The sequence below is a fragment of the Glycine max genome, chromosome 7 (assembly GCF_000004515.6).
Source record: "Glycine max cultivar Williams 82 chromosome 7, Glycine_max_v4.0, whole genome shotgun sequence".
Lineage (NCBI taxonomy): Eukaryota > Viridiplantae > Streptophyta > Magnoliopsida > Fabales > Fabaceae > Glycine > Glycine max.
Window position 1 is genome coordinate 29,813,453 of NC_038243.2, and position 13,466 is coordinate 29,826,918.

Below are 13,466 nucleotides of genomic sequence, written 5' to 3' on the forward strand. Positions count from 1 at the left end.
TTGACATGTAGAGAAAACCAAGGATTTCAATTCACAAAATGCCAAGAAAATCCTCTTATTTCAAAAACAATTACCCATTACCTGTACATAACCTAGAATTCAAAGAGAAACATGCAATGTTGTACACAAAACATAAACAAAGAACAATCTGCAGGGGTAAAAAGGGGGTAAAATGTAGTATAGTGGTAAGTATTCCCGCCTGTCACGTGGGTGACCCGGTTCGATCCCCGACAGCGACGCCAAATTTGATCGGGACCATACCCGAATCTAATAAACATTAAAATACAGTATCTAGAAAGTGATCCTAGGTCGTCTCCCAATGAGCAATGATCAAACAAACGTTTATAACATATAATGATAAAATAGTAACGAAATGGGGGGGGGGGGGGGTTGTTTGTTTTTGTAATTTAAACAGCAAGCAAACTTGAATTAAAAAAAAATAACAGAACTAAAACATGTTGTTTCCTTTTGATTCAAAAGCAAGTCTCTTATCCTAGGTTACGAGAATTTATCCCTAATCAGTTCAACCACTTAATCCAACCCGAAATTAATTTACTAAGTGAAAATTAACACAAGGCTGTCATTATGTGATTAAGCAACACAAACACTAATTAATTCCTCTCACATGTCCATTAAGCATGAACGTTAATTAAGCACAGAGACAATTAATCAAGCATTAAGCATGCATGGATTAATATCAGCAACAAATACAGAATAATTGGTGAAGGGGAAAAACTGATTAGAATCTAATATTAATAACAAAACCTCAAAGAGAGCTATGCTTAATCCTCAAGAGAAAACAACACTAGAGATTCAAACCAATTTCCATTGTTGAATGATCCTAACAACACATGCATCTACGTGATCAAGGAAAAAACATGCTAGAATGAAATACTGATAACACAGTGAACACACAAAACATCATTAAATAGATATACATGTATTTACATCAAGTACCTACAAGGAAGAACCAACAGAGGATTTAGCTCTCCATAACTGGGAAGCTTCCTTTACAACAAAGAGAAGATAAAAATGAAGGATTGAAGAAATACAAGCGGTGAGGATGTCTCCTCCACCTCTAGAACCTCACAATCACTCACAAACTCATCTCAAGCTCTCAGGACGACTTCCTCTTCAAGCTCGATTCTCTACAGGTCTTTGCATAGCAAAATCTCTCAAAACTCTTTGGACTCTGACCCTTCTCTCTCTAGAATCTCTCACATGCAGAAGCTCTTCAAGAAAATGGCCAAACCCCCCTCCTATTTCTGATTTCAAGCTTAAATAGGTGGCCTTGATGGTGCTTGCACGCTTAGCGCAACTCTAGATCGCTTAGCGCGCATTAGTGAATTTCGGCTTAGCGCGCGTCTTCTCGCTCAGTGGATGGACTCAAGTGGTGCGCTTAGCGGGATGGGACCTCGCTCAGCGAACATGCACAGCTCATCCTTCTTCCAGATTCTTCCTCATGCTCAGCCAAGGGAATGGTGCACTGAGTGGATGGCTCGCTAAGCAAGCAGATTGGCTTAGCGAGCAGATGAAAATCAGCACTTCACAAACTTGCCTAATTAACCTGAAATTGAGAGGAAATGATTATTAAATACACAAAATAGAAGTACTAAGTATTTATTACCTATCTTTAACAAAAAGTAATTACAACACTACAAAATAACCATATTGGAGGAGTTTGATACAATTTACACAGGTTTTATAAACAAAAGTTAGTCGTATTCATCGACTAACAGTATGCGTATCCTTTCATGTGATTCCCTCTATCAATAAAAATAGAGTCCTATTTATAGCATAGACAAATGAAGTTTCTACAACTATATGAACGTTGAAAACTTTCAAAGTGGTAAAAAACTACCAATGATTTACCTAGCTGCCAAGTATCAAAATACAAAATCATGTAATAAATATATTGGTCTTGAACTCACTTCCCAATTTCCTTTCAGAGACAAACAAGGTGGACCATACAAGACTTTAGGCTAGTACCAGGTTGCACGCATTAACCAAGTTTACTACTTACAACAAACAGGCCATACTAATAGTTAGCGCCTGTGCACATTCCATGAAGGTAGAAAGTTAAAGGCAAAAATGAAAAGGGGGACACAAACCTTCAACGGTGGGGTGACACAATCAGGGTACGATCTTAGTCAGGGCACGACGTTAGTGAGGTATATACGGTCAGGGTACGAAGCTGGAGCGGCACGGACACGATCTAAATGACAGCACATGACAGTGATCAGAGTCACGGAGGGAGAGCTTCATCAATAAGTGCCTTTGAGGGAAATAAGATAAACCAAATTATAAATGATGTAAGCATTGTCATAACTATAAAGAACTTTGCAACTTGTGAGCTTCCTCTTCCAATTCAACTTGCAAGTTCATTTGCCACTCTAACACGGCAAATTAAGAAACACAAAATTAATATTCTACAGCAAACAAAAAACAAATAGAAAATTAAATGACAACTAATTGATTTTTTGTGATTTTCTTAAATTAAATGCGCAAATGACGATGATTTTCTTCTATAAATCATCTTTGATAAAGTCTTCAATTTACAAAAGTGTCATCGCATCCTACCAACAAGGACAGTTGTGTAAAAATATCATAGTTATATTTCCCTTAATTACACAAATGTCATTGCGTCACATTCTAAGACGGGTCCTTAGAACCATCTTAGAATGTGCGTCGTAAAAAAAAAGTAGTGGGAGTATAAAGGGTTAAATATGTTTAAGGTTTATGATTAATGATCATATTTTGTTTTAGATCCCTAATAAATTTTTACTTATTTTGAGTTTTCGATAATATTAAAATTGTTGAGTCCGCCATTAATTAAATGATTACATGTTGTCTGATCTTCCTAACATCATCAACCAACGGTTGTGATGAAGTCTTTTAATCACTTATCTTATCACAAAAACTTAAAATAAAAGTATTGATATATCAAAGATTCAAAATAACGAAAAATTTATTAGGGATCTATAACAAAATTCAGTCATTTAAGAAACCTTAAACATATTCAAGTCGAGTATGAATTATAACTTTTTTACAAGAAGAATATAATTAAATTATATAAATTAATTGATAATATTTTTCTCAATTTCATAGAAAAATAAAGAATTTGCTTTAAGGTTTTTTCAAAGCATAAAAGAGATTGAAGTAAATAACAAAATCCCACTATAGCACGTGGAAATTTTAAGACCATTCAATGGACACAATCACACAAAATGTATGAGAATTTGTTTTTTTTTATATAATCCCTTTTATAATAAGCCGATTGTTTCTTAAAAAATAAAATTAAAAATATTTTAAGTAAAAATAATTTAGACAAATATATCAAGAAATCATGAAATTGTTTATTTTAATTTTTTAAAAAAATACTTATTTTAAAAATAAATTTAAACAAACTAGTTCATTGTAAAATTTTCCGCAAACTTAGGTCAAGTTCACGATGTTGTTGAATGAAAAAGCTTTAGGTGTTCAATCATAACCCACAAAATGAAAAATGAAAAAAAAAACGAGTAAAATCCTAACAGCATTGAGGAACCAATATGAGAATAAAGCCACAAGATGATGAAAAATTAAAGATATGACCGATTTCAGAATTTTTTTTATCATAAAAATATCTTTTTTGTTTTAGTTTTTGTTTTCAAATATTTACATTGAAAATAAAGAAGATAACTTTTTTATTCCAAAAAAGAAACAAGTTAAAAGAGTGACCTTTTTATAATGAAAATAAAAATAAAAATAAAAACAATAACAAACAAGTTTTATCATTTTTTTGTTTGAAAAATAAATTGAGAACAAAATAGCATGCTCTTTAATTAGAGAAAACATTTGTCTTAAATTTTTCCCATGTTACACCCTTTTGCAGATACACTATATTGGCAGGGTTAAAAGGTCCTTTGATTCTATCTATGGACACTATCACTGCCCTGGCTGGAAGAATGCATCTTGTTGGGTCAGGAGAAGTACTGTAGCTCAAGCATGATGAGAACCCCTGAGATGTGTTGCAACCAAATTTTTCTTAGGAAACATCTTTCTATAGAATAATTCAACAAATTAACAATCGGCAAAACAATTATTTGCACATTGGGGACCAACCAAGACTCTAATTAAATCAATTATTATTATCATATAATGTGTCAAGCAAACTTACCTTGAAGATAAGCACATCAACTTCTCCTGGTCCACAAGTGCATGCACAACGAGTACTTCTCCTTTTGCTGATTGACTATAAGACTCCAACTTAGAAATCTGCTCATTGTGCCCATACTCTTCATCACTATCTGCATCATCCCCATCTTGGTATCTAATTTGCCTCCTTGCTGAACACAAAAGGCTTGTACCTCTTTGGTTGCTCAAATTCACATCTTTAAAGTCACAACACAAGATTGAATTGTGAGTGGAAATGTTATTCATCAAAGAAGATGGTAATGGTACAGGCAGCAGCATAGGTGATGGCATCATTGTTCATGATTTGGCCACACTTTTCATGGGATGTGTGGTATGGTGCATACTTGCATAGTATGTTGTATTTGTCAAATTACCTTGTTTGCTCTAACAACCAAAAGGACTTGGAGATGTCGTGAAGATAAGCTTGAGAAATTACCTTTTTGGGTTCAGAAACAAGCTAATTTGAGAACACTCCTATATGAAACAAGACAAGGTTGAGTTGATGGGACCTTGTACGCATGTTGTGACATGTGTGGATTGGATACTTTGGGGAAGGGCATAATGGAAGATTGGAGGTTTTTTTATTATTATTTGGGAAATTGGAGGTTATGTAAATGATTCTTTTAATTTACTAACATAGCAAGCTTTTTTATTATTATTTTCATGCATTGACAATATAAATTGTGTTAATCTGCAATTAAAGATAATCTTAATTATTTTCATGGATGGAAAAACTTGGAATTTGCTCTCATTTTTTTTTATAAATGATATGGTTTTTTTAAGTAAATTATTTGAATTATAAAATAAAAAATTGTATTTTCAATTTATAAACAAGTTTGAACAAAACGATATTAAGAATTGACGCAACATATCAGAGAGACGAAAATAAAAATAAGTATATGTATGAGACTATAGAGGAAAGTAAACCCAATAAATTTAATCAAAGGAGGACTTTCTTTTTATCTATAATCAAGGAAGACCTTAAATGAAAGAGTAACTGAGTTTTAATAAAAAATTTTCTAAAAGAAACTACATATAAAGGTTAAACTCTTATCTCAACTTTAACTTTGGCCCTCGAATTAATCATTTTTAGACATGTACGTAGTATTCTCAAACCTAACACTCTTTTCTTTCTTAATTCTAATTCTAACATTACCAAATTTAAAGTATAAAAACGTATACAGTAAAAAAATGATAGCGTTTGACAATAAATTCAAATTCTAAAAGTATACCAAAACATCAATAATATTAAAAATATTAAAAAAGCTAAAATTATTTTTTTCTCATTTAATTTTTTTGTTTCAGTTTAGTATTTAAGTTTAAAATTGTTTACTTTGGTGAATTAAAGTGTCTCTCTGTTAGATTAAATTGGTTTTTCCATAAATTTATCAAATTAATTTTGCTACTTAATAGTTAATGGCACGTGACAAATTGTGGAAAATATCGTATAGGAAAAATTAATATCATCAGTACAGAATCCTAACAAACCAATTAATTTGGTCGAATTGAAATTCTTTAATGCTTTGTTTGGTTTATGAATGAAAGGTACAAGTAAGAAGGTGAAAGGAAATAAAGAAAAAGAACAGAAATTAGAAAATGAAATAATTTTTTAGGTTATTTGGTTGTATATAAAGTGAGAGAAAAAAAAAAATTGGCTCTCGTGTAACAATTTGTTAACCTATATACATCATGAGACAAGACACTTATCGAGAGAGACCTAACTGCACTTGAAATTTGTTGTGTACTAATAAAACTACTAGTACGATATAAATAAAGTGACGTCGGTAAGTGTCTCAAGGTTAATTTTAATTATATAAAAGTAAATGCTAACTAATGTATTTGGGATATTTAAAGAATTAAAATAGTAAATATTTTCATTAAAAGGTGTAAAATTATGTTGTTGTGTGACTTTTTTTACATTTTTATATAATTTTCATAATAGATATTTTATTTAATTTTTTAATTAATGTTTTAAAGACATAGGTTACCAAAATTTTTAAAGACAATAATATTTTTTTTTATAATCAAGAGATATTTTTGACTTTTTATTTAACATTCAATTAATTTCTTTCTATCAGATTCATTTATTTTAGGATAAAAATATATCTTTAATTGTAATTTTATGTTTAAGTTAATTATCAAACCTAAAACCTCAATTTAAAGAATAAAGCATCAAACCATTGATAATAATTAAAAGAAAAAGAAGAATATAGTATTTAATATTAATAATATATTTTTCCTCAAAAATAATTAATAATGTATTTAATCATTTAATTTGGCGTGATCTATTTATTAAATATCTTTCCAACCATTATCATTTTTCGTCCCCTGAAATTTTCCCATTCGCACCTTTCCATTTTTTCTTCAGTCCCTCCAAATCTTGCTTCTCCATCACTCAAACCTCAAACTCCCTCCCTCACTTCTTCTCCTCGATCCACAGCGTTTAAAAACTCAAAAACCAAAACCATCTTCGGGGTCACTTTCCTCTTCCTCTAGGGTTGTGTTTGTGTTTTGTACTGCGCGTTTCGATTCCTCGGCTATGCTCACTCTCCGACATTGTGTTGCGCTTCTCCGACTCTGAATTCTCGCGAAAACGACGTCGTTGCGTTGCTTTCGGTGGCGGCCATGGCTCCTGCTGCGGCGGAGTTTCCGGTGGGTCTCCGGGTTCTGGTGGTCGACGACGACGCCACCACGTTGAAGATTATCGAGCAAATGTCTATTCGCTGCCGTTACCGTGGTTAGTTGCTTTTCACGGAACTTCCATTCTGAGCTTAAAGCATTACTTTCTCTTCTAACTGGTCCCTCAAGTGAAAAGAAAAAAAAAAAGGTCTTAGAAGCAGTAGAAATCATGCTGAGTAGTTTTTAAATATTAAAAAAACTCTTGAAATTGGTCTCTGATGATTGTTCACTGCTTTCAGGATTATTTAAATAGCTTCATTACTTTAAGAAATGTACTTGGGATTAGGAAAGAGATAAATAATTCGAGTATGAAATTGGTGGTATATTCAAAAATTAGTGTTCTGTTTTTTTTTTGTTTTTTTTTTTCTCAACTCGAATCTGAAAGTCACTTTGAAAAAATAATCTTTCTTTTTTTTTTTTTCTAGTTCACTGGGGTACGACTTTCGAAAACATAATCCGTTCTTTCTGGAAAATCTGTTCCCAACCACTTTCCCCTTAAGGGTTACGAGCTTTTTACGTTTTGGTTTAATTATGAATGAATCTTTTAGTCCTAAAATTTATATTTTAATTTTTTTTGTCATTAAATTTTTTTAACTACCCGAGTTAAAAAAAATTAATGACAGAAATTTTTTGAAAATTAAAATATAAACATCAGAAAATAAAAAATCTATTTATTAAATTTATTAAAAAGTCCACTTATTAAATATAGGAACGGATACTTTGACTTTGTTTTAGGGAAACTGTGCTTAATGCCACATTGCCACTTAAACGATGACAATTTTGGTTATCTTAGACTCATGAGTCATGAGTCATGAGTGAACATGCATCAGGCTTTTGAGATTTGCGTAGCTTGACTTTGATTTGTACAATGCAAAATAGTTTGTCGTGCAAAGTTAGCCTTTTAAATATTCTGCTGTTATAGAGTGTTATGTATTTCATTTCTAATCGTTTAACTGATTTGTACCTAAGGAAAGAAGGATGTCCTAGGAAGATTTGCACGATATTCTTGCTATCACAGTTGTTATAGCAAAAGGGTTTGTGCCTTTTATTCTTCCCCTTTCTTGTTTCTATAAAGCTCGACCTGTTGTTATATAACGGCAATTTTGCCTTTCTGCCAATCCCTCACAGTTTGAGACTCTGATGAAGATAATTGTAAACAAACTGGCAGATAGGATTTGTGATATTTTCTTTGAATTTTTGGTGTTCTTATTAAGTGTGTTCGGCTATGTGTAATGAATGTGAAAAGGGTTTGGTTTTTTGCATATTTTAAGGAGCTGAACAAAGTTGTATTTGAATCTAATGGAGAATATTTATGTTTGCAGTCTATTCACTATGACCACAAATTTCTATTAAAAATGATGTTGTGAAAATTTGGAAATGATTTCAATAGATGTTGTAGATCTAGTAAGTGTATGACATGGGTTGCTTTTGATATGCAACTCGTCTGAATTTAAACAGTGTTTTTCTTCTTAATTCTTATTATGTTTATATCTTCCAGTTACCACATGCACTGAGGCTACTGTGGCTTTGAATCTTCTGCGGGAGAGGAAAGGTTGTTTTGATGTGGTGCTGAGTGATGTTCATATGCCAGACATGGATGGCTATAAACTCCTTGAACATGTTGGGCTGGAAATGGACCTTCCTGTAATTAGTAAGTGTTGTTTCTGTTGTCCCTAGAATTACAAGTGTGTTAATAATGCTTAACTTTTGATATATGTTCTGCATGGTGCAGTGATGTCTGGTGATAGTACTACAAGTGCTGTCATGAAGGGAATCAGACATGGGGCTTGTGATTATTTGATTAAGCCTGTACGTGAGGAAGAACTAAGGAATATATGGCAGCATGTTGTTAGGAAATTCTGGAATGACAGCAAAGAACAGGATAATTCTGGCAGCATGGAAGATAGTGATCAAAATAAACGGGGGAATGATGATGCTGAATATACTTCTGTTGCTGACGCAGCAGTAGTTAAAGCACCAAAAAAGAGGAGCAGTTTAAAAGAAGAAGATATTGAATTAGAGAGTGATGATCCAGCTGCATCTAAGAAGCCCCGTGTAGTGTGGTCTGTGGAACTGCATCAACAATTTGTCAGTGCAGTGAATCAACTTGGGCTTGACAGTATGAATCTCCTACAATATTTTCTTTCTATTGCTTTTATTTTTTCATTCAGTAACTAGACTTCATTGGATTACAAGAAGCATAAAGCATACATAACCTTACTAGTATAATCCTTTCCTTTTGAGTATTTAAGCGTTTTGCAATTTAGCTTACATGTTTTTCTTATTCTTGTATTTCAGAGGCTGTGCCAAAGAGAATACTTGAATTGATGAATGTCCCTGGTTTGACAAGAGAAAATGTTGCAAGTCATTTGCAGGTTTGTTTTTAGTTCAAAATGTGGAGTGATACTTTACCATTTTCCCTCAGAATTGTTTACATACTAATTTAAAATAATTGGATACACAGCTTATCTCATCAGTTACACTGTATTTATGTTCTTTTTTTAATTCTTATATTATGCAATATATCCCATTTGTTTACACATGCCTCGGCCTTCGAGTTACTTTATATTTGGATTAAATGCCATCGTATTATTTTTCTTTCTTGATGTCAATTTCATATGGTGTATTTTGTTTGTTCCAAGTGTACCTTCTGAGCAGTCTGGTATCTCCTATAAACTTGAAGTACAACTGCTTAATACTCTATGTGCCTGATTAGTCTTTCTTAACATTGATGAGTTAGCAAGTGTAAGTGTAGCTTCAATATATACAAGGCACAGAGGCATCCCAAGCTCAAATTTAATTTAGTTTTTTGCTGTTCCAATTTAGGAAGAGAAGTTGATGAGGTTACCTGTCATAAATGAGGTTTTAGTTTGTTTTTTTATTTAAGACAACTTAAAGTTGATGCCAAGGAGGTTCAACAGTGCTGTCTGTCTTAGTCTTACTTTTGTGAATATGAAATGTTGGGTAAGGAAGAAATGGCATATTGAAAAATGATTTAAGCTGAGATGAGAATCTTGATGTCGATTATATGCAGCACAAAAGATTGCTTGATAAAAAATAGTTGGTTTTACTTGAGTCCATGAAATGGAAGAATGAGAGTATTGATGAATGAGAAAGGTGAGGGAGACAAAGAATGACATGGGTAGAAGTGATAGCAAGAATTTTGCAGATATGCAGTTTTTTTCCCTTCTACTTTTTAGAAGGACATGTAATTAGCTGATAGGATCAATAGGCCTAATATAAGTAGAAATGAATAGTAGCCTTTTTTCAGTGATAGATTTCATTCTATGTAAGTTTACTGGTTTCAGAATTAAGAGTTTAAGACCACAGTCATCATTTACTAACTAGAAAATAATTCCATAATTGGGTGAGTAACATTGTCGGTTAATATGTAAATATTTTATCTTTTTTCTAACTAAGGCAATAGATGTAGATAAATGGACTTATCTTTTGTACCTATTTATATTGCAATTGTGAATTGTAATATTAATTTGCAGAAATTTAGACTTTATTTGAAGCGATTAACTGGAGTGGCACAGCAACAGAATGGGATGCTAAACACAGTTCCTGGGCCTATAGAATCCAATCTGGGAACTAATGGAAGATTTGACGTACAAGCTTTGGCTGCTGCTGGCCATGTTCCCCCTGAAACACTTGCAGCCATTCATGCTGAGCTCTTAGGTCACCCGACAAATAACATAATGTCTACAGTGGACCAAACTACCCTACTGCAAGCATCAATACAGGGGCTAAAACATTCCCATGCTGGACATGCTGTGGCATATGGTCAGCCTCTTGTAAAGTGTCCTTCGAACATTGGCAAGAATTTCTCTCCATCTATCTTGACTGTAAATGATACGTCATCAGGATATGGTGCATGGCTGTCATCTAATAATACAATTGGTTTAGTGAGACCCAATAATAGTGTTGAAAGGGTGGGTATTCAGAATAACAACATGCTGATATTAGAGCACCAACAAAGGCAGCAGCCCCAGCAAAAACAACAGCAGCAACAGCAAAAGCAACAGCAACAGCTGCAGCAGCAGTCATTGATACATGATCGAAGTTGTTCAATCAATGTTCAACCATCTTGCCTGGTGGTTCCCTCTCAATCCTCTGAAACTTTCCAGGCAATAAATAGTCCTGCTTCTGTCAATCAGGATTGCAGTTTTGCCTGGAATGCCATTATTGATTATAGTCTATTGCCACAAAAATCAAATAATTCATTTAGTGCATCTCAATTTCCTGGTGGGGACACAAAAGCTCGAGGTGTTCTCTATGGGTATACGACACCCTCTTCTTGTTCAACAAGCTCCAGCAATGGCAATATACAACAGCTTCAAAACTCCACTTTAACATTTGGTGCTGCAAGACCTTTGCCTAGCCTTTTGCCCATGACTGACAGAAAAGATCCCTATGGTTTTAAATCGGGTGATTTACTTGATCAAGTATGCTTTAGGAATCTTGGGTTTGTTGGCAAAGATAGCTGCATTCCAAGTAGGTTTGTAGAAAATGAAATTGAGTCATCTGTAAGTGATTTTACCCAAATGAAAGTTAATGTAGATATCAGTGGCAACAGACAGAAGGAGGAGCCAAATATTCCAAAAGTGAGCCACCCTATCATAGAAAGATATCCATCTCGTGATCATTCAAGTGTGTTCGCTGAATAGGTAAGGTGATGGCTATTTCTTTGAGTGTTATGTTTTATAAGATTGTGAATATTAGTTTAACTACATGGTTAGTGATATGAACATTATGTATTATTGGGGCTTATTGTAAGTATAATGAAGATCATATCTATCTTAACTGTTAATAAATTTCTTCTATGATAAAAATTGAAGAGTTATTTAGCTATTTTCCAACCATTGTATGTGTTGTTCTTCTGCACAAGTTGTCTACTCTGTAATAATCTAAACTTCTAAATTAGCATTCGTGTCAAATAGTATTTTATCTGTATTTTTTTGTCTTTGATATTTTTCATACATAGATATAATAAATAACTACTGCAGAATATAATGAGTTGGAAGTTTATTAAAACCATGAGGAGGATGTTTGGCAATATTTGGCAAGTACCATACTTATTTTTCTTCCAAAATATGCTAATAATTAAATACCAACTGGGATGTGTTCCTCAAAAAGGTTAGGAGTTGAAGATATTGTAACAACTATCATTCTTTGGGCTCACACAAGTTCATTATTATAATTTCTCTTTCTTTCTTTCATCTTTTGATGTTCCTTGTTTATCTTATTCGTCTGCATTTTGATAAAACTTAATAGAGGAATAAAAAAGAAAAAGTTGAATGGGCTTGCTCCTTTTCTCCTCCTCCCATGCACTTCTGATTATTGTGCTTACATTGGTCTTTGGTATGCCTAGATTCCACAATTCCCTGCTATAAGTTCGTATATTTTAATTTATATTTGTCCTTATTATATTTAAGTTGGTTGTGAATGCCTGAATCTTGTTTTCAACAGGTTGAAATATTTGTTGAGAAGGCCTTTCTATACAGGTACGGAGTCAGTAGTAGTAATCGTTTAGAGTCAGTCTTCATTGGGATCTACAATGCACCAAAGAATCGATGGGAATGCCTTTCCATAAAGGTACAGATTGCTTCCTCGCTTCATTTTTTTAGACAGTAATTGTAGTTAGTTGTTGTCTTCATTGGGCTCTACAAGACCTGTTGCGTATAGAGCCCCATGAAAACTTGCTGTGTTACTTCTAAAAAACTGAAGAGGAAACAATGCGTACGATTGTGGAAAGACCTCACCAATTAGTTGGTGCATTGTAGTGCTCAAGGAAAGACTGACTCTGTATAAAGGATTCGTTTGCTTATGTTTCTTGGAATGTTCTATAATCTATCAACTAGTTTGTAGGGAAATAAAACATTCTGCTAACTTCAACTGTTTGAATTGATGACTTATTGCCATCAAAATTTTATCTAGGGATTCTTTGTTTGTAATGTTAAATACTTGGTAACTATACATTATGAAAATTGTGTAAGTTGTATGGTGTCTAATCATACTAATGATCTTCTTACCTTTGTATTTAGTATTAACTGCTTACATGAGACTCTTAATATTTAGGGACAATTACAATGTTTTAGTGTTTAACCATATTTGTTACCCTGAGAAAGTTCCATTGTATTTTCCATTCATTAAATTGGTGGTCAGAGTATTTTCATTTTTTCCCTTAGTCACCGCTGCATGCTGCCACTTTCACCGGTGCACAACATTGTTGTTTGTTGTCTCTTATCAGGGGGAACATGGCCAGCAGCGGTTACTTAGAAAATGGCATTGTATTTGAGAAAAATAACCCCATTTGATGCCCAAATTGTGTCGTATAATCGTATGTCACCATAATAGTACACAAACTGTGTTATATTTTATTGAAAAAAATGATATGTAAATAATATATTCTGGATATATTCAATGTATGTCCAAGTGTCATATGTAACATCTCTGATTTTACAATCAATTAATAATTTAACACTAACAAATTAAGGATAATTTCTCATCATACGGAACTCAACAAAGAAAGGCAAAACGAGACTATTATAAGATAAATACAATATGATAACCTTAATTAAAAAAGTCATCTCAAAAATGTTATTTTT

General features: G+C 33.0%; 2 protein-coding genes across 7 annotated transcripts; one reads left to right on the top strand and one right to left on the bottom strand.

The window, feature by feature from the left end:
- Positions 1-894: 894 nt before the first annotated feature.
- On the bottom strand, positions 895-4,569 carry LOC100804407 (uncharacterized). Of its 5 annotated transcripts, none has more exons than XR_005892216.1 (3): positions 4,160-4,562; positions 2,112-4,000; positions 895-1,567 (listed from the first exon to the last, which is right to left on the bottom strand). XR_005892216.1 is itself a non-coding variant. In XM_006583662.4 (2 exons), the coding sequence occupies exons 1-2, from the start codon at positions 4,468-4,470 to the stop codon at positions 3,982-3,984; spliced, it is 330 nt and encodes a 109-aa protein (XP_006583725.1). In that variant the 5' UTR covers positions 4,471-4,562; the 3' UTR covers positions 3,724-3,981. The 5 variants fall into 5 exon arrangements, 1 of the variants encoding a protein (XP_006583725.1); XR_415225.4 differs by having other exon boundaries at positions 916-1,567; positions 2,112-2,275; positions 4,160-4,569; XR_415226.4 differs by having other exon boundaries at positions 1,065-1,567; positions 2,112-2,215.
- A 1,928-nt stretch (positions 4,570-6,497) lies between these two features.
- On the top strand, positions 6,498-12,869 carry LOC100804937 (two-component response regulator ORR21). Of its 2 annotated transcripts, none has more exons than XM_006583663.3 (6): positions 6,498-6,913; positions 8,354-8,506; positions 8,588-8,974; positions 9,154-9,230; positions 10,353-11,530; positions 12,328-12,869. In XM_006583663.3, exons 1-5 carry the CDS (start codon positions 6,802-6,804, stop codon positions 11,523-11,525), a joined length of 1,902 nt encoding a protein of 633 aa, XP_006583726.1. In that variant the 5' UTR covers positions 6,498-6,801; the 3' UTR covers positions 11,526-11,530; positions 12,328-12,869. The 2 variants fall into 2 exon arrangements, with proteins under 2 accessions (XP_006583726.1, XP_003528343.1); XM_003528295.4 differs by having other exon boundaries at positions 10,353-11,525.
- The last annotated feature ends 597 nt before the right edge of the window (positions 12,870-13,466 follow it).